The following is a 22,648-nucleotide window of genomic DNA, read 5'->3' on the forward strand; positions in this document are numbered from 1 at the left end:
TTTCCCTTATGGCTGCCTGCTTTCTCAGCTGGTGAGCCAATAGGCGACCAGCCTTGTCTCCGTGTTCGTAGAAGGTCCACCGTGTCTGACGGAGTTGGTACACTGCTTTCCCAGTGGATAGCAGGTTAAAGTCCATTTGCAGCTTTTTCCTCTCCGCCAGCAGCCCTACGGTCGGGGCCTCGGAGTATTTTCTGTCAACTTCCAGGATGGAGTCCACCAGTTGTTGCCTGGCCACCCTCTCTTCCCTATCTCTGCTTGCCTTGTAGGCTATGATCTCTCCTCTAATCACGGCCTTCAGTGCCTCCCAGAACGTGGAGGGTGAGACCTCCCTGTTTTGGTTGTTACTCACGTAGTCGCCTATGGCCCGCAATGTTTTCTGACAGAAGGCCTTGTCGGCCAGGAGGTCCGTGTCCAGCTTCCATGTGGGGCGCTGGGCACGGCCTGTCTCCAACCTCACATCTATATAGTGTGGAGCGTGGTCAGAGATAACGATCGCGGAGTACTCCATTCCCGTGATCCCTGGAAGCACCGATTTCCCCACTGCAAAGAAGTCGATACGGGTGTATACCTTGTGTACTTGTGAGAAGTATGAGAACTCCTTCTCTCCCGGGTGCAGGAACCTCCATGGGTCCACCGCCCCCATCTGCTCCATAACTGCTCTTAGTTCCCTAGCCATGCCAGTCTTTTTCCCTGCTCTGGGGTTTGATCGGTCGGTCAGTGGGTCCTGTACACAGTTGAAGTCGCCCCCCCCCATGATCAGTCAGTGTGTGTCAAGGTCGGGGATTTCTGCCATGGTCTTCTTTATGAATTCTGTGTCGTCCCAGCGTACACATTTGCCAGTACGACCGGTGCCCCTTCCAGGACACCGCTGACCATGACGTACCGTCCCCCTGGGTCCGTAACTGTCTTGGTTTCCGTAAACCTCGTCCTCTTATTAATTAATATTGCTACTCCCCTAGCCCTCGTTCCGTAGCATGAGTGGTATGTCTGTCCCACCCAGCCCTTCCTTACCAGCCGTCGGTCCTTCTCCCTCAGGTGCGTCTCTTGTAGGTAGATTATGTCTGCTTTCAGGCTTCTTAGGTGGGTGAAGACTCTGGATCTTTTGACCGGGCCGTTGAGTCCCCTTACGTTCCAGGTAACAATCCTGGTGGGGGGTTTTGACCCCCCGGTCCTGCGGGGTCACCCATACTTACCTGGTGGATGCGCCCTTGCCCTCCGGGGTTTCCCTTCGTTCGGGGGCCGTACAAAATCGCCACGGTCACCGCTCTCACCATGAGGTCGGGCCCAGGGCTCCGGGGTTTCCTTTTGTCCAGGGGGCACCCACCATGGCCGCCAGCTGTGTGTACGCCACGTAGCTGCACCCCTGCACTCCAGGGTCTCCCTTCGTCCTGAAGCCCTCCCGAGTGGCTGTTTGTGGCACCATCTTGGTTCCTCGCCCTGCTCCGTGCCTGCCGAGGCCTGTGTTCGTGCTGCTTATCTACCTCACCCTTCCCTTTGCTTCTCTTTTGTTCTGCGCTCTCCCCCCGACTCCTTCCCCCCCTTAGTCCCTGTTCCTCTGTCCCCCCCCCACCGTATTCTTCCCCCCCCTTCTGCCCTGCCCCCCATTCTCTTTGTGCCAGGCGCTCCCTCTCCCCTGAGAAGTGTGCCCTGGCCCTCCTTTCTTCCTGCCCTCCCGTGTTAGCCCTCCTCGCTAGCACAGTGGCCCCCCTCCCAGCACTTGCCCTGGTCTGGTCCTGTTTTACCTTCCTTTTGCTAGCCCTTGTCTCGCCCTCCTGTCCGCCTTTTTCACCTTCATTCACCTTGCTTCGCTCCCCCCCCATTGCATTGAGAGGTGGAACGAGCCCGGGAACGAGTCAGCACAGTCCCGCACAGTGCACCAAACACGTGTGTCCAGTCCGTGATCTTATTGTCTCTGTTTGCGGTCTGCCCGCTGCTCTTTGTTCCGATTCTTCCTTTCTTTTCCATCCCCGTCGCTTTCATGATTGCCATTGTGGCTGTCCCTCCCCAGTTTGTTTGCTCTAACAAACTCCTCCGCTGCCGCTGGGGTGTTAAAAAACAGCTGCTTCCCCTCAAATGTTACCCAGAGTTTGGCCGGGAATAACATCCCAAATTTCACATTACTTTTATGGGGTGCTGATTTGACCCTGTTGAATTCAGCCCTTCTTTTGGCCAGGTTCGCCCCAATGTCCTGGTACACCCTTATGGTCTTCCCTTCCCACGTGCTCACTTTCGTCTGCCGGGTCCATACAAGGTATGGCCCAAGGGGGAACTGATAGTTTTGACGACTATGTCGTTCCAGATCTTGGAATTTTTTGAAAGCTCAATCAACAGTCGGAGATGGAGAAAATTAACTGTTTTAAAGAAATGTTGCTGATTATCTTTCAATTTTGTGACTTGTCTCAGCTGCTGTGGTGAATTCATCATAGCTATCAAAATATGAGCAGAGTTTTCAGAGCAGATTGTTGGATGTGGATTGCCTGAAGCCTCCTCAGTGAGTTGGGAGCTCTTAACAAAAAGGTTTCTTTTTGCAGCTTTGTATTGACAGAACATCATTCAGGCATGGAAAAGCCTCAAAGAAGAGATGTGCAATTGTTATAATGTTAAGCTAACATGGCATGATGGAGGATTGTGCTCCAGTTAGTGCTCTCACTTGTCTCAGTTGTCCTTGGTGAGTTTGGTTGAGGAAGAAATATTGGTCAGGACACTGGGAGAAATATCTTCTTCTTTGAATGTGCCATGGGACTTTTTAATAAACCCACGGAAGTAAAGCAGATGTAAAACAATACCTAAGAAAGAGATGTCTCTCATAGGATTGATACTTCTACTCTATTTCAAATAACAAGCATGTTGCAATTCTAAAATATGCCCTATGTTTATTCAAAGGAATCTTTTTGTACATGTCGCTTTAACTGACTGCAAATTGTTTTCTGGCATTCTTCGACCAAGTGGCAGCAAGTATTTTAATACTCTTCAAAACACCATAAAATAGAGGATGTCAAAATTTGGTACTATGTGCCGATGATAAACAGAAGTTGAAATTTCTGACAAAATGTAGTTAAGTAGAATGCGAAAATGCATAATTCAGTATTTAAAATTCATTAACATGTTTTGATAAATGCAACTGCTATTTAAAATATGATTTAGGAATTTGTTAAAGATGTGTCATCTAATATTGGGTTTCAGAAGGTCTAAATTACTTGAGCTTTATGATCATGGTTTATTAAGCACCTGAACCCGCTCTATTAGATTACAATCTTGTAGTTTGTTCACACGTATCAAAAAATATGAGAAAATTTAGTACGCAAAATTGACTGTCCTCGCTTTTGATGAGAAGACTCCACTTGCTTTTCCTAATCAATAATGACATTAAGGGAAATCTTTAAAACTTAGCAGGTGCGATTTAATGGAAATGAAACGGAGTCTCGTTTTGGGTGTTTAGCCGGCTGTAACGACCCTTCTATTAAACAGGACTCTGCTTCACCCACCAAGACTGCACTTCGGCTGACTTCCTGCACTGACGAGTTCAACTCGCCTTTTTCAAATGGCACCTTGATCTCCGGATCTCCCACCTCAACCTCCGGACCTCCCCCAATGCCCCAACTTACTAATTAGGGGATCCTCGAGCCAACTGCACCCCCCCTCGTAAGGGCAGGGCATCCCCGGGCCTGATCCCTGGAATGGGCAAGATGCCACCTGGGCACCTTGGCTTAGCCAGCCTGGCTCACTGGCAGTGCCCCTGCCAGTGCCATCTAGATGCCCTGACTGCAAGGCTGCCAGACTGGCGGTGTCACCCTGGGCACGGTGGCACAGTGGTTCGCACTGCTGCCTCTCAGCTCCAGGGATCCGGGTTCAATTCCGGCTCAGGTGACTGACTGTGTGGAATTTACACATTCTCCCCGTGTCTGCGTGGTTTCCTCCGTGTGCTCCGGTGTCCTCCCACAGTCCAAATTTGTGCAGGTTAGGTGGATTGGCCATACTAAATTGCCTTTAGTGTCCAAAAGGTTAGGTGGGGTTACTGGGATATGGGGCTAGGGTGGAGGTGTGGACTTAATTAGGGTGCTCTTTCCAAGGGCCGGTGCAGACTTGATGGGCCGAATGGCCTCCTTCTGCACTGTTAACTCTATGATTCTAATTGCCAGGTGGCACAGCATCGGGGGGTGCCCAGGCACCACCATGTCCAGAGCACGATCACCCAGGGATCCCTAATCATCTGGGAGACTGCCATCCCCAAAGTGCCGGTATGCCTGGTCCACGTTTGTGGAAACCAGTGCTAAACGGCGCCCGCTTGGGATCTCCGAGGTGAGGTTGTTAGATCCCGTGCCTTGGGTAACACTGTCATGAATATATTTAAGTAAGCTTAACTGCACACTTTATGCAAACCTGGATTCCACCCATTGTGGGTGGGATCAAGATCGCGAGATATGTATAAGAGCTTTGTAACTACCGGCCTCATCGCATCCTGAGCCATTGGATCACGCCCAACCTCATGAAGTATTTGAATGAAGCAGTTGAAAAACATGTTTGGTGAATGTAGTAAAGTGATGCTTCACTTGCATAATCCATCACTGCTTTGCTGACTAAATACTGTAATTTGTTGAATGTCAATCCTTGGTCTTAAGTCCACCTTATATTAGCAATGACTTAATGCTGCAAATCCCACCTTCAGTGTTTAATGGGAGCAGTATGCATCCAGTTTGCAGTTGTGAGTGCTATTTGGACACAGTTGTGGGGCCCTAGACAGAGTGAGCATTTGGAATTTAATAGTATGGGTCATAGGTTTCATTTTGACATGTGTCAGCTGTCCGTGTGTAGTGTCAGTTTCATAACTGAAATTTCATGTCATCTGATTAATGGTTTTAATTAAGAGAAGAACATAAGCATGTGGAGGAGTGCAATGGCACAAAGTTCTTGTTTGTCTCGGTTTCCTTCGAGCACATCTCGTCCTTTTAAATTTACATTTTATTTTCATCTCTACCAGGCGGAAGAGACCAAGTTGCAGTTAGAAGGGGTGCATGCTGAACTGATGATGATGAAAACCAAATATAACCTTGCAATGAACGAGGTAGGGAACAATAAATCAGAACTTTAAAAATCAGAATATACATATGATGTGCGGTCGTGTGCTACCATTTATTATCATCATGGATGAATTTAGTGGGTTTTTTACTGTGCTAGAACCGAAAATAATTGGATATTTGATGAAACAAAGGTTTTCATGTATTCTGATAACGGTTAATGCTGTGTGCTACTCATTGCCTTGTCCAACTGTCTGGTCTGATCTGTCTCCTAGACAGTCATTGCACTATGAGTCTGTTTTAATGTCTGGTAGCATTCTAAATTTTAAAGGTGCCATTTTGAAATCATGCAAGCTGTACAATATTATGTTGTGAGTAGGTGTGAACACATAGTCAAAGAGAGCCACCAACTGGGTATTAAGTGGTACTACAACAATGTTGACTTCATTTTAAATTAAACAGTGGACGTTCGATTCAGTACAGGGGTCCAGATACAGCTTTTCAGATTTATGATTATCGGATAAAATTTTAGTAGTAATGTCTCAGGTTTTGTTAATTCGAAACTATGGTTGTGGTAAAGATATATCCTACTTTGGGAATTAACTATCGGAACAAATGTGTAAACCTTTACACAATGGTAATTTTGCGGTGATCTTGCCTTTGTCTCTGTTAAATATTAATTCAATGATTGTAAAGCATTCAATGTGATGTCCTGGTGGTGTGTTAAGGTTCTACATTGCTTTTCATTTTTAAAGGACAATAATTACAGAAAAACTATTTTTTTTCAGTGATTTTAGTATTCATGCTGCGTAAAATCCTCCCTGTTTTCGAGCGATATGGTGACTTGCATATTATACTCTCACTAAGTGGGGAAAAAATACATACGGCAACCTCAGATGTCTGTAAGCACGTTGAAAACAGTTTCTTCTGTGAGATTTTGGATTTCTTCTAAACCCACTTTACAATTTTGCAGAGGATGGCTTATTGCTAAATCTGAGAGCATACTTTCAGTATAAATAGTATGAGTGAAAAATGGCCTACCAGAGAGCATTGTTACCTTATTATATAGGCAATTTTCCTGATATGTAGGAGTCCAAAAACATCAGATCGCCTGCCATTTTTGAGCTGATGCTCATTCACTTCCATGAAACTGATCCATATGGAAGGGATAGTCAGACACAAGAATCTGAAGAGCGTACAAAGTGAATTGGAATAGGGCTGATCTTGCAGATTTCAGTTCAAAGTTTTACCTTGCGCAATTGTTCATTTACATTCGATGGGTTTCCAAATTAAATGCACTTTTGATGCCAAAGGAGATCTTCAAATGGAAACACTTGTTTTCCAAATATTTCCCCCTGCCTTTTTATAGAAGAAAATAATATATTTACCTTCCATTTACTGGCCGTTATATTATGAAAATCAATTTTCCTGCCGACAGAAGGATCTTTCAGCAAGGTTTCCCTCTCTCCAAAGCATCTTTGTGTATCAATTATGCATCCCAGAGCAGCTCCATTGCAAATAGTAAGCTGAAAAGGGTAAAGGGAGGCTTCAAATCACTTTGAAGCCATTCAAGCTTGAGAAACCATGCTGCAGGCTGTACAATTTGCATTCCCTGCCTGTAGCATTGTTTCCTGGATTCAGGTAGATCTGTAAGTGTCCCTCATGCTGTTTGGCATCTGTGCTCCAAATGGCTGCAATGGAAACTTCTATCACTGTTATTGAAGCATCCCAACAGGAAGGGACATTCTGCTCACACCTCCATGGCAGGAAAATTGACATTTTCCAAAAATTCCTCAAATAAATTATATTTTCAACCAACATAACCAAACACAGATTGCTTGATTATTCATTCATTTATTATTCATAGTATCTTAATGTGCAAAATATAGAAACACTGTACATGTTGATAGCTTAAAGAATTCTCAAATATTTTTTCTAAGTTAAAGGTACTTTATAAATGGTCCTTTTCTATTTGTAGTTGTAACTTATTGGGTTTGGATTTGTTTTATTGTCATGTGTACCGAGGTACAGTGAAAAGAATTGTTCTGCATTCCAATCCCCTGCCCTATCCCTGTAATCCCACCTAACCTTTGGACACTAAGGGGCAATTTAGCATGGCCATCCACCAAACCTGCACATCTTTGCCCTTGTGGAATCACACCTCATTTGGTGACCTCAACCTCATTGACACTCCAGGTCCCATCCCAGCTTAGAGAAGACACTCCAGGCATAGGGCATGTTTATCTATTGGCAGTAATGTACTTACATTGGGCAGATGGAGTTTCCTATGATTACAAGCCAACCAAGGATCTCCTGGAAATGAAGGGATGGTAGAAGGCAAAGAATTTCAAGGCCAATAAATACTACAACTCCAAAAGATTGCTTTACAAAATTGTATCTATAATTGGTCACATTAAAATGCTAATGCTAAGATACCAGGGATGTTTGTCAGTACTTATTTAGATTAATAAAGCTTAATCATGCTCAGTTTCACAGTAAATTAGCAAAACAAAATGAAAAGCAGCAATGGTGTATAGCAGTCCTTTTAGAGTTCACTCTTATAATAAAAGTACCGAGACTTTACATTTGGGATGCATTTCTACTGGGGAAAAAATTCTATTCATCAAGAAAAGATCAATTCCGCACCCTGGTTCATTAATAATGTGGATGTAGGCCCTCCCTTATACCAGGGTGTCCTGCCAAATTGAGGACACTGATAAGGGCTGCAGCTAACAATCCCATGCATGACACATCATAGTGATGGAAATCCCAGAGGCCCGCACCAAGAGTATGCATGTTGAGACTGCCCACATCTGGCTGTTTCTTGGCCCTGCCACACCATATACACGAGCAGGCCCCAAGACCTAGCCTGCCATATCATGTGACGGCAAACTGCCTGACCTGGTACCTCCTGCCTACTGGCAGTCTCGGGTGCTTGTCTGTGAGTTGCTTGTAAAATAGAAAATAAAAACTAATTTGTTTTTCTTTTTCAGATCTGGGTAGTGAAACACCTAAGTGGTCAGTTGTGTGATCAATTTATTTTGAGTTATTCGCTAATCTCTTAATTACGGAGGTTCAGGGTCTTACATCTGGTGTTACACTGATACAAATACTTGGACAGGCAATGGGGTATTTATTTCCATCATTTACATGCTGTTTATGTTCATCTGCCTGTATATGGACAGTATGCCATTGAGCTTGGTCACTGGGAAGGGGAGGTTAAGGATACAATTTTCTGTCCCTGTTTCCCTCAGAAAAAAACAATAGGTGACCTGGAATATCTAGCCTTGAAATTTGTACAATGGAATTATATTTCCTGAGACTCTTGTTAAGTAAAAAAAAACATTCTTCATGAAGGTTAAGAATGAATATTTTTGACTCTAATTCAAAATATTCCTGCAGCTAATTAAACATTTTACTTCTAAACATGTCCTGTGGTACCAGTCAAACTGTGCCTGCCCAAGAGCTGCTGATCCATTATATAATCTAAACACATTGCTGTGAAAAATCTGGCCTATATTGATAGTGATAACAGATCAGAGACAACAATAATGCCGGAGACAGGATAATTAAAGCAAAATAAAAGCCTCTTTTTCATCAGGAGCCTTTTGTTGATGTTTAAAACGGTGCTTTTTGATAAAGCAGTAGTAGTGTTAATGTGAGTCATGAATCACCTACATCAACACTTTGATGATGTTCCTCAGATTGATTTGCGCAATTTATCACATTTTATTCAACGGTTCAACGGAATAATAAAATAAAAATACTGCATATGTTGGAAATCTGACTGGATATTTTGTTTGAATAAAAAGGAAATAACATGTAGTCCTTTTGAAAATGAAGGTCAGGCATTGTCTGATGGACAAAAATGCATTAAACAAGGAGTGGAAACTAATGTATTGCATCCAAAACAACAACTTACGTTTATATACTGCACTTAATGTAGTAAAATGTGCCAAAGCAGTTCACAGGAGTATTATCAAACAAAATTTGGCACTTAGCCACATAAGGAGACATTAGGACAGAAATTTAAAATGTGTGAGAAATACTCGGTAGATTAGACCGCATCTGTGGGCAGAGTTGATGTTTCAGGGCGAAATTCTCTGGAAACGGCGCGATGTCCACCGACTGCCGCCCAAAACGGCGCAAATCAGACTGGCGTCGCGCCGCCCCAAAGGTGCGGAATGCTCCGCATCTTTGGGGGCCGAGCCCCAACATTGAGGGGCTAGGTCGGCGCCGGACAAATTTCCGACCCGCCAGCTGGCGGAAAAGGCCTTTGGTGCCCCGCCAGCTGGCGCAGAAATGACATCTCCAGGCGGCGCATGCGCAGGAGCGTCAGCGGCTGCTGACGGCATTCCCGCGCATGCGCAGTTGTGGGAGTCTCTTCCGCCTCCGCCATGGTGGAGACCGTGGCGGAGGCGGAAGGGAAAGAGTGCCCCCACGGCACAGGCCCGCCCGCGGATTGGTGGGCCCCGATCGCGGGCCAGGCCACCGTGGGGGCACCCCCCGGGGCCAGATCGCCCGGCGCCCCCCCCCCCCCCCCAGGACCCCGGAGCCCGCCCGCGCCGCCTTGTCCCGCCGGTAAGGTAGGTGGTTTAATTTACGCCGGCGGGACAGGCATTTTAGCGGCGGGACTTCGGCCCATCCGGGCCGGAGAATCGAGCGGGGGGCCCGCCAACCGGCACGGCGCGATACCCGCCCCCGCCGAATCTCCAGTGCCGGAGACTTCGGCAACCAGCGGGGGCGGGATTCACGCCAGCCCCCGGCGATTCTCCGACCCGGTGGGGGGTCGGAGAATCTCGCCCCTGGTCTGTGACCTTTCATCGGAACTGTAAAAATGTAATAGGCTTTGAACAAATGAAAGGGGGTGGGGCGTGTAGGGGGCGATGGGAGAAAAAAAGGGAAGGTCTATGATAGGAGAGAGGGTGACAAAAGGTTTCATGTTGCAAAGCCAAAAGTCATGGTACCAATTACTATCATTTTGTGGGTCCCCCTCCCTAGCAGTGGTATCTCTCCTGTTTCCCCCTCCACCGCCTGTTCAATGGAATCACTCTTCAATATCTCAACCTCCCCATAACTCATGGTGGTATCACCTAGTCCACTCCTTCTTCCCCTTCCAGAACCTTCAAATTAAGTTTTTGTACTTCAAATACCTAGAACTAGTTCCAGATGTGGTCTACTACAGCATTAAAAGGTTTTGAGCGCAGCCACCCATAGTTATTCACTCAATTGGAAAACAACATCATGCCAAAGCAAGAAGTGGTGAATACTGTTGATGTAACTAGTGTGTAGTGTGTCAGAGTGTAACTAAAAAAAACTTTTGCTTTCCATGCAGTTTAAGAAAAAAATTGTATTTCATCTTTAGCAGGTTACACACAAAATCACAGCAAATCCAGCTGTTGTGAAAAGCGGTAACCGGCTACAATTTTCCCTTTCATCAGAGTCGGAGGGGGCAGGGGAACGGAGGAAAACTGAGACTGCGAGAGCCCAGCATTGCGCTCGCAAGCCAGCGCACATGCCCAATTGATCCCGCAGCAAGGTGGGAGTGCTAGGTTGATTGGTACTGCGTGTGCCCATTGAACCTCGGCTTCAAATACTGCACTCATCAAAACATTCCCGGTGCAGGCTGCGTGCAGCACACTTGCACAGTTCTCATGGCACGGCATTCCAGTAGATAACCTTTGCAGTAAACCAAGACTATAGATTCGGATTTGAGATTCTGGTCCTCAAATGCTCTTTTTCTCAATGAACCAAATGCTGAGCTGTCATATTGGAGGCGATGATGAATTCCATCATCTATGTCTGTCTTCATTGAGAGGAGGCTCCCAAGATATGAAAATGGTCCTCATTTTCCAGGATCTCACCATTGTTTTTTTTTAATTAAATATTTTATTGACAATTTTTGGTCAACCAACACAGTACATTGTGCATCCTTTACACAATATTATAACAACACAAATAACAATGACCTATTTTATAAACAAAAAATGAATAAATAATAAATAACAAAAATGAAAACTAGCCCTAATTGGCAACTGCCTTGTCACAAGTAACACTCTCCAAAAATATAATTTAACAGTCCAATATATAATTATCTGTAGCAACGACCTATACATACTATACAGTATATATTAACAACCCTGAGAGTCCTTCTGGTTCCTCCTCCCCCCCCCCCCCCCCCCCCCCCCCCACCACCCCACCGATCCTGGGCTGCTGCTGCTGCCTTCTTTTTCCCATTCCGTCTATCTTTCTGCGAGGTATTCGACGAACGGTTGCCACCGCCTGGTGAACCCTTGAGCCGACCCCCTTAGGACGAACTTAATCCGCTCTAGCTTTATAAACCCCGCCATGTCATTTACCCAGGTCTCCACTCCCGGGGGCTTGGCTTCTTTCCACATTAGCAATATCCTGCGCCGGGCTACTAGGGACGCAAAGGCCAAAACATCGGCCTCTCTCGCCTCCTGCACTCCCGGCTCTTGTGCAACCCCAAATATAGCTAACCCCCAGCTTGGTTTGACCCGGACTCCTACTACTTTTGAAAGCACCTTTGTCACCCCCATCCAAAACCCCTGTAGTGCCGGGCATGACCAAAACATATGGGTATGATTCGCTGGGCTTCTCGAGCACCTCGCACACCTATCCTCCACCCCAAAAAATTTACTGAGCCGTGCTCCAGTCATATGTGCCCTGTGTAATACCTTAAACTGAATCAGGCTTAGCCTGGCACACGAGGACGACGAGTTTACCCTGCTTAGGGCATCTGCCCACAGCCCCTCCTCGATCTCCTCCCCCAGCTCTTCTTCCCATTTCCCTTTTAGTTCATCTACCATAGTCTCCCCTTCGTCCCTCATTTCCCTATATATATCTGACACCTTACCATCCCCCACCCATGTCTTTGAGATCACTCTGTCCTGCACCTCTTGTGTCGGGAGCTGCGGGAATTCCCTCACCTGTTGCCTCGCAAAAGCCCTCAGTTGCATATACCTGAATGCATTCCATTGGGGCAACCCATATTTCTCGGTCAGCGCTCCCAGACTCGCGAACTTCCCATCCACAAACAGATCTTTCAGTTGCGTTATTCCTGCTCTTTGCCACATTCCATATCCCCCATCCATTCCCCCCGGGGCAAACCTATGGTTGTTTCTTATCGGGGACCCCCCCAAGGCTCCAGTCTTTCCCCTATGCCGTCTCCACTGTCCCCAAATCTTCAGTGTAGCCACCACCACTGGGCTTGTGGTGTAGTTCCTCGGTGAGAACGGCAATGGGGCTGTCACCATAGCCTGTAGGCTAGTCCCCCTACAGGACGCCCTCTCTAATCACTTCCACGCCGCTCCCTCCTCCTCTCCCATCCACTTACTCACCATTGAAATATTAGCGGCCCAATAATACTCACTTAGGCTCGGTAGTGCCAGCCCCCCCCTATCCCTGCTACGCTGTAAGAATCCCTTCCTCACTCTCGGGGTCTTCCCGGCCCACACAAAACCCATGATGCTCTTTTCAATCCTTTTAAAAAAAGCCTTCGTAATCACCACCGGGAGGCACTGAAACACAAAGAGGAATCTCGGGAGGACCACCATCTTAACCGCCTGCACCCTCCCTGCCATTGACAGGGATACCATATCCCATCTCTTGAAATCCTCCTCCATCTGTTCCACCAACCGCGTTAAATTTAACCTATGCAATGTGCCCCAATTCTTAGCTATCTGGATCCCCAGGTAACGAAAGTCCCTTGTTACCTTCCTCAACGGTAGGTCCTCTATTTCTCTACTCTGCTCCCCTGGATGCACCACAAACAACTCACTTTTCCCCATGTTCAATTTATACCCTGAAAAATCCCCAAACTCCCCAAGTATCCGCATTATTTCTGGCATCCCCTCCGCCGGGTCCGCCACGTATAGTAGTAAATCATCCGCATACAAAGATACCCGGTGCTCTTCTCCTCCCCTAAGTACTCCCCTCCACTTCTTGGAACCCCTCAACGCTATCGCCAGGGGCTCAATCGCCAGTGCAAACAATAATGGGGACAGAGGGCATCCCTGCCTTGTCCCTCTATGGAGCCGAAAATATGCAGATCCCCGTCCATTCGTGACCACGCTCGCCACTGGGGCCCTATACAACAGCTGCACCCATCTAACATACCCCTCTCCAAAACCAAATCTCCTCAACACCTCCCACAAATAATCCCACTCCACTCTATCAAATGCTTTCTCGGCATCCATCGCCACTACTATCTCCGTTTCTCCCTCTGGTGGGGCCATCATCATTACCCCGAACAACCTCCGTATATTCGTGTTCAGCTGTCTCCCCTTCACAAACCCAGTTTGGTCCTCGTGGACCACCCCCGGGACGCATTCCTCTATTCTCATTGCCAGGACCTTGGCATCTACATTTAGGAGGGAAATAGGTCTTTCAGACCCGCATTGTAGCGGGTCCTTTTCCTTCTTTAAGAGAAGCGATATCGTTGCTTCAGACATAGTCGGGGGCTGTTGTCCCCTTTCCTTTGCCTCATTAAAGGTCCTCGTCAGTACCGGGGCGAGCAAGTCCACATATTTTCTATAGAATTCGACTGGGAATCCATCCGGTCCCGGGGCCTTTCCCGCCTGCATGCTCCTAATTCCTTTCACCACTTCTTCTACCTCGATCTGTGCTCCCAGTCCCACCCTTTCCTGCTCTTCCACCTTGGGAAATTCCAGCCGATCCAAGAAGCCCATCATTCTCTCCCTCCCATCCGGGGGTTGAGCTTCATATAATTTTTTATAAAATGTCTTGAACACTCCATTCACTCTCTCCGCTTCCCGCTCCATCTCTCCTTCCTCATCCCTCACTCCCCCTATTTCCCTCGCTGCTCCCCTTTTCCTCAATTGGTGTGCCAGCAACCTGCTCGCCTTCTCCCTATATTCGTACTGTACACCCTGTGCCTTCCTCCATTGTGCCTCTGCAGTGCCTGTAGTCAGCAAGTCAAATTCTACATGTAGCCTTTGCCTTTCCCTGTACAGTCCCTCCTCCGGTGCTTCCGCATATTGTCTGTCCACCCTCAAAAGTTCTTGCAGCAACCGCTCCCGTTCCTTACTCTCCTGCTTCCCTTTATGTGCCCTTATTGATATCAGCTCCCCTCTAACCACCGCCTTCAACGCCTCCCAGACCACTCCCACCTGGACCTCCCCATTATCATTGAGTTCCAAGTACTTTTCAATGCACCCCCTCACCCTTAGACACACACCCTCATCTGCCATTAGTCCCATGTCCATTCTCCAGGGTGGGCGCCCTCCTGTTTCCTCCCCTATCTCCAAGTCCACCCAGTGTGGAGCGTGATCCGAAATGGCTATAGCCGTATACTCCGTTCCCCTCACCTTCGGGATCAATGCCCTACCCAGCACAAAAAAGTCTATTCGCGAGTAGACTTTATGGACATAGGAGAAAAACGAGAACTCCTTACTCCTAGGTCTGCTAAATCTCCACGGGTCTACACCTCCCATCTGCTCCATAAAATCTTTAAGTACCTTGGCTGCTGCCGGCCTCCTTCCAGTCCTGGACTTCGACCTATCCAGCCCTGGTTCCAACACCGTATTAAAATCTCCCCCCATTATCAGCTTTCCCATCTCTAGGTCCGGAATGCGTCCTAGCATCCGCCTCATAAAATTGGCATCATCCCAGTTCGGGGCATATACGTTTACCAAAACCACCGTCTCCCCCTGTAGTTTGCCACTCACCATCACGTATCTGCCCCCGTTATCCGCCACTATAGTCTTTGCCTCGAACATTACCCGCTTCCCCACTAATATAGCCACCCCCCTGTTTTTCGCATCTAGCCCCGAATGGAACACCTGCCCCACCCATCCTTTGCGTAGCCTAACCTGGTCTATCAGTTTCAGGTGCGTTTCCTGTAACATAACCACATCTGCCTTAAGTTTCTTAAGGTGTGCGAGTACCCGTGCCCTCTTTATCGGCCCGTTCAGCCCTCTCACGTTCCACGTGATCAGCCGAGTTGGGGGGCTTGCTACCCCCCCCCCCCCCCCTTGTCGATTAGCCATCACCTTTTTTCAGCTCCTCACCCGGTTCCCACGCAGCTGTATCTCCCCCAGGCGGTGCCCCCGCGCCCATCCTCTCCCATACCAGCTCCCCCCTCTCCCCAGCAGCAGCAACCCAGTAATTCCCCCCTCCCACCCCCCCCCCCGCTAGATCCCCCGCTCGCGTAATTACTCCCCCCATGTTGCTCCCAGAAGTCAGCAAACTCTGGCTGACCTCGGCTTCCCCCCGTGACCTCGGCTCGCACCGAAGCTCCTTCCTGCTTCTCTATTCCCGCCATGATTATCATAGCGCGGGAACCAAGCCCGCGCCTCTCCCTTGGCCCCGCCCCCAATGGCCAACGTCCCATCTCCTCCACCTCCCCTCCTCCCCCCATCACCACCTGTGGGAGAGAGAAAAGTTACCACATCGCAGGATTAGTACATAAAACCCCTCTTTGCCCCCCACATTCGCCCCACCACTTTGTTCGAACGTTCTTTTTAATAACCCGCTCATTCCAGTTTTTCTTCCACAATAAAAGTCCACGCTTCATCCGCCGTCTCAAAGTAGTGGTGCCTCCCTCAATATGTGACCCACAGTCTTGCCGGTTGCAGCATTCCAAATTTTATCTTCTTTTTATGAAGCACCGCCTTGGCCCGATTAAAGCTCGCCCTCCTTCTCGCCACCTCCGCACTCCAGTCTTGATAAACGCGGATCACCGCGTTCTCCCATTTACTGCTCCGAGTTTTCTTCGCCCATCTAAGGACCATTTCTCTATCCTTAAAACGGAGGAATCTCACCACTATGGCTCTGGGAATTTCTCCTGCTCTCGGTCCTCGCGCCATCACTCGGTATGCTCCCTCCACCTCCAACGGACCCGCCGGGGCCTCCGCTCCCATTAACGAGTGCAGCATCATGCTCACATATGCCCCGACGTCCGCTCCCTCCACACCTTCAGGAAGACCAAGAATCCTCAGGTTGTTCCTCCTTGCGTTGTTTTCCAGTGCCTCCAACCTTTCCACACATCGTTTCTGATGTGCCTCCTGCGTCTCCGTCTTCACCACCAGGCCCTGTATATCGTCCTCATTCTCGGCTGCCTTTGCCTTCACGACCCGAAGCTCCCGCTCCTGGGTCTTTTGTTCCTCCTTTAGCCCTTCGATCGCCTGTAGTATCGGGGCCAACAGCTCTTTCTTCATTTCCTTTTTGATCTCTTCCACACAGCATTTCAAGAACTCTTGTTGTTCAGGGCCCCATGTTAAACTGCCACCTTCCGACGCCATCTTGGTTTTTGCTTGCCTTCCTTGCCGCTGTTCCAAAGGATCCACTGCAATCTGGCCACTCTCTCCTCCTTTTTCCATCCGTATCCAGGGGGGATTCCCTTCTGGTTTACCGCACAGTGTTTTTAGCCGTCAAAATTGCCGTTGGGGCTCCTATCAAGAGCCCAAAAGTCCATTTCACAGGGAGCTGCCGAAACGTGCGACTCAGCTGGTCATCGCCGCACCCGGAAGTCGATCTCACCATTGTTCTTAATTGATGGGGGGGGTTGCTGTGGAAGCTGGTTGGAAGAGGACCTTAATTTTCAGGGTATTTAGTAAAAGGTCCACTTTCTCTTATGCTTCAGCAAAGAGAGTCAACAATGACCTGAAGCTCAGTTTGAGTGAGCATGCACACACACGAATAACCCGCGTTCTGAAGCTCTGTGACTGATATTGGAATGGTTTTGTTTTGAATTGAAGGTGGCATATGTTTCCTGCATGCTCTGTAGATTATCTCCGCACCTGCGGGTAATTTGCTGGAGGCAGGATGCAGTATTTGCAGCAAGCAAAATGGAGTAGAGAGTTGGTGCAATGGCAGAGCTTGGGTTGATCCTCGTTTCACCGAGGTATGATTTGTGGTGATTCTTTTTGTGAGGATCACAGCTTGCATATAATTGTGGAGTAGGTGACATTTCTGAGGGCAGACAAATTTCAGGCTACACCATAAGCATTCAATGTTGTCAGAATTGAAGATTTTAATGAGGTTGAAAAAGGCCAGGCACAGCACAGTTGGTGCTGTTCCTTGCACTTCTTAAATTTGCTGCGCAATGAAAATTATGTCTCCGCATTGGCGGAAACCACAGTGCAACATTGAAAGAGTTCCTCGGCCACTGGGAGGTAGTGGTTGAGGTCAATCCTTGCAATAATCCTCCTGATGCCAGACAGCAGAGGGAGACTCCTGTAGTTATGACGTTCAGACTTGTCTTCCTTCTTGAATATAGTCACAATCACAGGGTCCTGAGAATCTTTGGAGAAGCTGGAGCAGAAATTCAAAAGCTGGAAAATTATAGGAGCAGCATTCTGACCAGACTGATAGCCCCTGAAGTGAAGATTCGGCTGGGGATCGCCTGAAAGAAGCTCCTTTGCAGAATTGGAAGCAGAAAGGCAGAAGCAAAACTCCACTGTGCAGTTAATAGTGAGTATCTATGGATTTCCGAGTCAAAGGAGCTAGCAGGGGGTGAGCAGACAATTCAGTTTGCAGCTAGCAAGCCCATTTCAGAAATCATCCCGGCCAGCCCAGGTTCTGAGTAGGCACCATACCACACAGTGACCGAGCTCATTGTAAGGGGTTAAGAAAGCAGAAGGTTAAAAATAAACCTCAGCCAAAACCAGAAACCGACTGATAAATGCCTCGAAATCCTTTGATATCATAGGAAAGGACCCAAAATGTCGATTTAACAAATTGCTGCAAGAAACAAAATGATAAAGTGTATGGAACCACCATAGCCAGGGGAACCTGTAAAAATGAAGATTGTTTGAAAAAAAAGGTTGCTGTGGCTCCATTTTTAAAAGCTGCACAATGTTTAAAGCTGTACTCACCTGAACGTTAAAACAACCATGGACAGCAAGTCAACATTACCACAACAAATTGGACTGATCCAAGGGCCAAACCTGACGCAAACGTGGGCAAAGTTATTTTTTTTTGTCATAATATACACCAGTATATCATGGTGCAGACATACACTGATGGACACACAGTGGGACCAATCAGCATACACAACACCGCAGCCAATCACCAGTGAGAGCACACGCACTATAAAGACAGGGGGCATCAGAGTTCCCGCTCATTCGAGTAGCAGCTAGCTAGGAGCACAGAGCTCACAGCCTGCAACACAGACATTCACCATGTGCTGAGTGCATCAATTGGCTAGGACAAGGCAAAGGTCTTTAGTTGAAGCTAGTATCGTATTTACCCACAATTCAAGTATGTTTAAATAGTTAACCTGTTAATCAAATAGTGTTGCATTACTTCAAGTGTTGGTGCCCTGTATGTGATCCAGAACTCCCAACACATCATGATACCAGGAGTGGTTGCATGCTGGCACTTCTTAGGCCTACCTGCAAGTGATCTGCCTCTTCCGCCAGCATTCCGTCATCCTGCAACATGGACAACATCAGCCCGCCGCCGCCGCTCCGCATCGCCGGCAACCTCGGGGCCAACTGGAAGATTTTCAAACAGCGGTTACAGCTCTTCCTCGAAGCCACGGACAGGGACCATGCCATCCACATTTTCAACTCTCTCACCTTTGCAGATGATGAAGACAAGACGAAGTTCAAGACGGTTCTCCTCAAATTTGACACTCACCGCAGCGTAGAGGTGAATGAAAGTTTCGAGCGCTACGTGTTCCAGCAGCGTTTGCAGGGTAAGGACGAACCTTTCCAATCCTTTCTAACGCACCTCTGCATCCTTGCGCAATCTTGCAGCTACAGGCCCACCTCCGACTCCATGATACACGACCAGATCGTTTTCGGTGTTCAGTCGGACCCCCTACGTCAGCAGCTCCTCAAAGTAAAGGAACTCACCCTAGCGACCGCCATCGAGACCGGTGTCCTACATGAAAATGCCACCGGTCGGTACTCCCATATACAAGCGGCTGAAACGGCGCGGCAAAGTCCCCACGAAGCGGAACGGATCCAAGTGATTGAGCACCCCCAGGGCCTCAGCCTGGATGAGAGCGGCTATTTCGCGCGCTTTTCGCGGACTCCCGCGCTTGTACGCACCAAATGAGGGGACGGCGACGAGGAGGAACATAATGCGCAGGCGCGCATGACCGCACCGTGCATGCACGGTGGCGCAGCGAACATGCTGACGTCACTACGTGCGGCAACTGTGGCTCCGCCCATTTAAAGCGGCAATGCCCCGCAAAATCTCAACAATGCCTACGATGTGGAAGACGTGGCCACTATGCTGCCTGATGTTGAGCCTCAGCCTTCCAATTCATATCGCTTCAGCCAGCCTCGCAGGAATGTTCGGGAATTCAACCCACAGTCACCGAGTCCGATTCCGACCTTCCGCACAGCAGTGACACCAAGGACCCGAAGGCGCCTTTTCGAGTCGGTGTCGTAACGAAAAACAGGCTGTCCCCGAAGCAAAGACACCAGCCGCTGTCGGTACACAGCATCGATCCAGACGATGAGTGGTGTGCCACCCTGACAGTCAACCGGTCCCAAATACGATTCCGCCTGGACACTGGTCTGTGGTCTGCTTTCCAAATCCTCGTGTCAAACCAACCATTCTTCCATCGGCCTGCCAGCTATTGGACTACAATGGCAACATCATTCCTGCTACCGGCTCATGCCAACTCGAAGTGACACACAAGTCACGAAAAGCCATCCTTCCTTTCGAGATCGTGGGCTCCTCGAAGGACTCTCTACTTGGCACACAGGCGTGCAAGCTGCTAAACTTCGTTCAAAGAGTTCACTCTCTCTCTCCTGATGACGCGTCAGCCTTCCATGGTGTGCATAAAAAAGCCTTCCGGCGAGCTCAGAATCTGCATTGATCCAAAGGATCTGAATTGCAACATAATGAGCAAGCATTACCCAATCCCCAAGCGCAAAGAGATCACATGCGAGATGGCTCGCGCCAAGCTCTTCACCAAACTTGACGCCTCGAAAGGATTATGGCAAATTCAACTAGACAGATCCAGCAGGAAACTGTGTACCTTTAACACCCCTTTTGGCAGATATTGTTACAACAGGATGCCATTTGGGATCATATCGGCGTCAGAAGTGTTCCACAGGATCATGGAACAAATGATGGAAGGCATTGAAGGTGTTCGCGTCTATGTTGACGACATAATCATGTTGTCCACCACCATATGGGAGCATATCAGTCGCCTCCAGCGCGTGTTCAAACGCATACGGGAGCAGGGCCTACGCCTCAACAGAGCCAAATGCTCCTTCGGCCAGACGGAACTCAAGTTCCCAGGGGACCACATCTCCCAGTTGAGTATGCGGCCGGATGCGGACAAGGTGGTTGCCATCACAGCCATGAAAAAGCCAGAGGACAAGAAGGCAGTCCTCCGATTTCTGGGCATGGTCAACTTCCTAGGGAAGTTCATCCCTAACCTCGCCTCTCATACCACAGCTCTCAGGAATCTGGTCAGGAAGACGACAGACTTCCAATGGCTTACTGCCCACAAGCGCAAATGGACAGAACTTAAAATCAAACTTACCACGGCCCCGGTATTGGCCTTTTTTGATCTAGCGAAAGAGACAAAAATTTCGACCGATGCCAGCCAATCTGGCATTGGGGCAGTGCTCCTGCAACGCGATGAGGCCTCATCATAGGCCCCTGTTGCATATGCGTCACGCGCCATGACCCCCACGGAACAGCGCTACGCGCAGATAGAAAAGGAGTGCCTGAGCCTTTTGACCGATGTCGTCAAGTTTCATAATTATGTGTACGGCCTTCCCCAATTCACCATCGAGACCGACCATCGCCCGCTGGTCAATAGATTACAAAAAGACAGAATGCCTCCAGCGCATTCTGCTCAAACTCCGGCGATACGACTTCCAGCTCGTATACACCCCGGGCGAAGACCTGATCATAGCCGACGCTCTGTCCAGGGCAGTCAACATCCCGTGTGACCCAGCGGGAATCGTCTGCCAGGTTGACGCCCATGTGGCCTTCGTGGCCACCAATCTAGTAGCCACGGATGAACGCCTCGTCCAAATTCGCTGCGAGACTGCGGCTGACCCCCTGCTACAGCGTGTCATGCGCCACCTAACAGACGAGTGGTTCAAGGGCCAATGCCCGCAGTTCCACAACATCAGAGACGATCTGGCGGTAGTCGATGGTGTCCTCCTGAAGCTGGACCGCATTGTTATCCCGCACAGCATGAGCCAGCTTGTCTTGGAACAGCTACACGAGGGCCATCTTGGCGTGGAGAAGTGCCGCCGATGGGCCCGAGAGGCAGTGTACTGGCTCGGCATCAATGACGACATCGCCAACACGGTGCTCAACTGCCCCACCTGTCAGCGGTTCCAGCCGGCCCAACCACGTGAGACCCTACAGCCCCATGAGTTTGTCACGTCCCCTTGGTCCAAGGTCGGCATCGACCTGTTCCATGCGCTGGGCAGGGACTATGTTCTGATTGTAGACTATTTTTCAAACTACCCGGAGGTGGTACGTTTGCACGACATCACATCGTCTGCAGTCATCCGTGCCTGTAAGGACACCTTTGCTCGTCACGGCATCCCACTCACTGTGATGTCGGACAATGGCCCCTGCTTCGCAAGCCAGGAGTGGTCCAACTTTGCCAGGAGGTACAACTTTGTGCATGTGACATCCAGTCCCCTGTACCCCCAATCCAATGGCAAAGCGGAGAAGGGCACCCACATAGTTAAACGGCTCCTCTGCAAGGCTGCCGATGCGGGATCCGACTTCTACCTTGCCCTGCTGGCCTGTCGCTCTGCCCCACTGGCCTGTCGCCAGCCCAGCTGCTCATGGGTCGCACCCTGAGGACAACGGTGCCGTCCATTCACGTCCCAGACCTCGACCACGTTCCGGTCCTTCAATGAATGCAACTGTCTCGTGCACAGCACAAGGCGGCTCATGACTCCCGTGCAGTTGATCTCCCTGCTCTGGTTCCAGATGACAATGGCCGCATCTATCTTCCGGATGGTGGCTGGTCTGCAACAGCTGTGGTTCTTTGGCAGGTGGCTCCCCGCTCGTTCCTGGTTCATCTACCGGATTGTTCCATTCTGCGCCGTAATCGACGTGCCCTTCGTCTCGTTCCGTGCTCGCTACGTGATCCTCCGCCAGTGCCACGCCCTCCTGTTGTCCCTGAGCTGGACTATGCGGAGATTCCGGTTACTCTGCATCCTCCTCACTCTGACGCAGTCCAGCCCGTTCCTCAGCAGGTGGCTCCTGACCCACCCTTGAGGCAGTCAACCAGAATTCGTCGCCCACCTCAGAGACTTAATTTGTGAACTTTGTGTTTTGTTCTTCCATTTAATCGTTCAAGTGATTTGTATATAGTGTTCATATAGTGTTATTTGTGTGACACACTGTTTTTTCTGCACCAGGCACCTTCCCATGTAAATAGCTTAGTTTTATGTACATAGTCCTGTAAATATTTCGCATACACGTAGTAAGGAACATTCACCGCACACTATTTATTGTCATGCAGGCACATTTTTTTTAATATAAAAGGGGGGATGTCATAATATACACCAGTATATCATGGTCCAGACACACACTGATGGACATGCAGTGGGACCAATCAACATACACAACACCGCAGCCAGTCACCAGTGAGAGCACACGCACTATAAAGACAGGGGGCATCAGAGTTCCCGCTCATTCGA

The 22,648-nt window shown here is 48.8% G+C and overlaps 1 protein-coding gene across 6 annotated transcripts in view; it reads left to right on the forward strand.

Moving 5' to 3' along the window:
- The window catches only part of pmfbp1 (polyamine modulated factor 1 binding protein 1), a 1,352,449-nt gene that overhangs the window by 643,029 nt on the left and 686,772 nt on the right, over positions 1-22,648 (forward strand). For all 6 annotated transcript variants that reach the window (XM_072517945.1, XM_072517947.1, XM_072517950.1 and 3 more), the window contains one exon: positions 4,979-5,062. In XM_072517945.1, coding sequence (XP_072374046.1) covers positions 4,979-5,062 — 84 coding nt within the window. The remainder of the gene's footprint in view (positions 1-4,978; positions 5,063-22,648) is intronic.

This window comes from Scyliorhinus torazame, chromosome 10, assembly GCF_047496885.1.
Source record: "Scyliorhinus torazame isolate Kashiwa2021f chromosome 10, sScyTor2.1, whole genome shotgun sequence".
Lineage (NCBI taxonomy): Eukaryota > Metazoa > Chordata > Chondrichthyes > Carcharhiniformes > Scyliorhinidae > Scyliorhinus > Scyliorhinus torazame.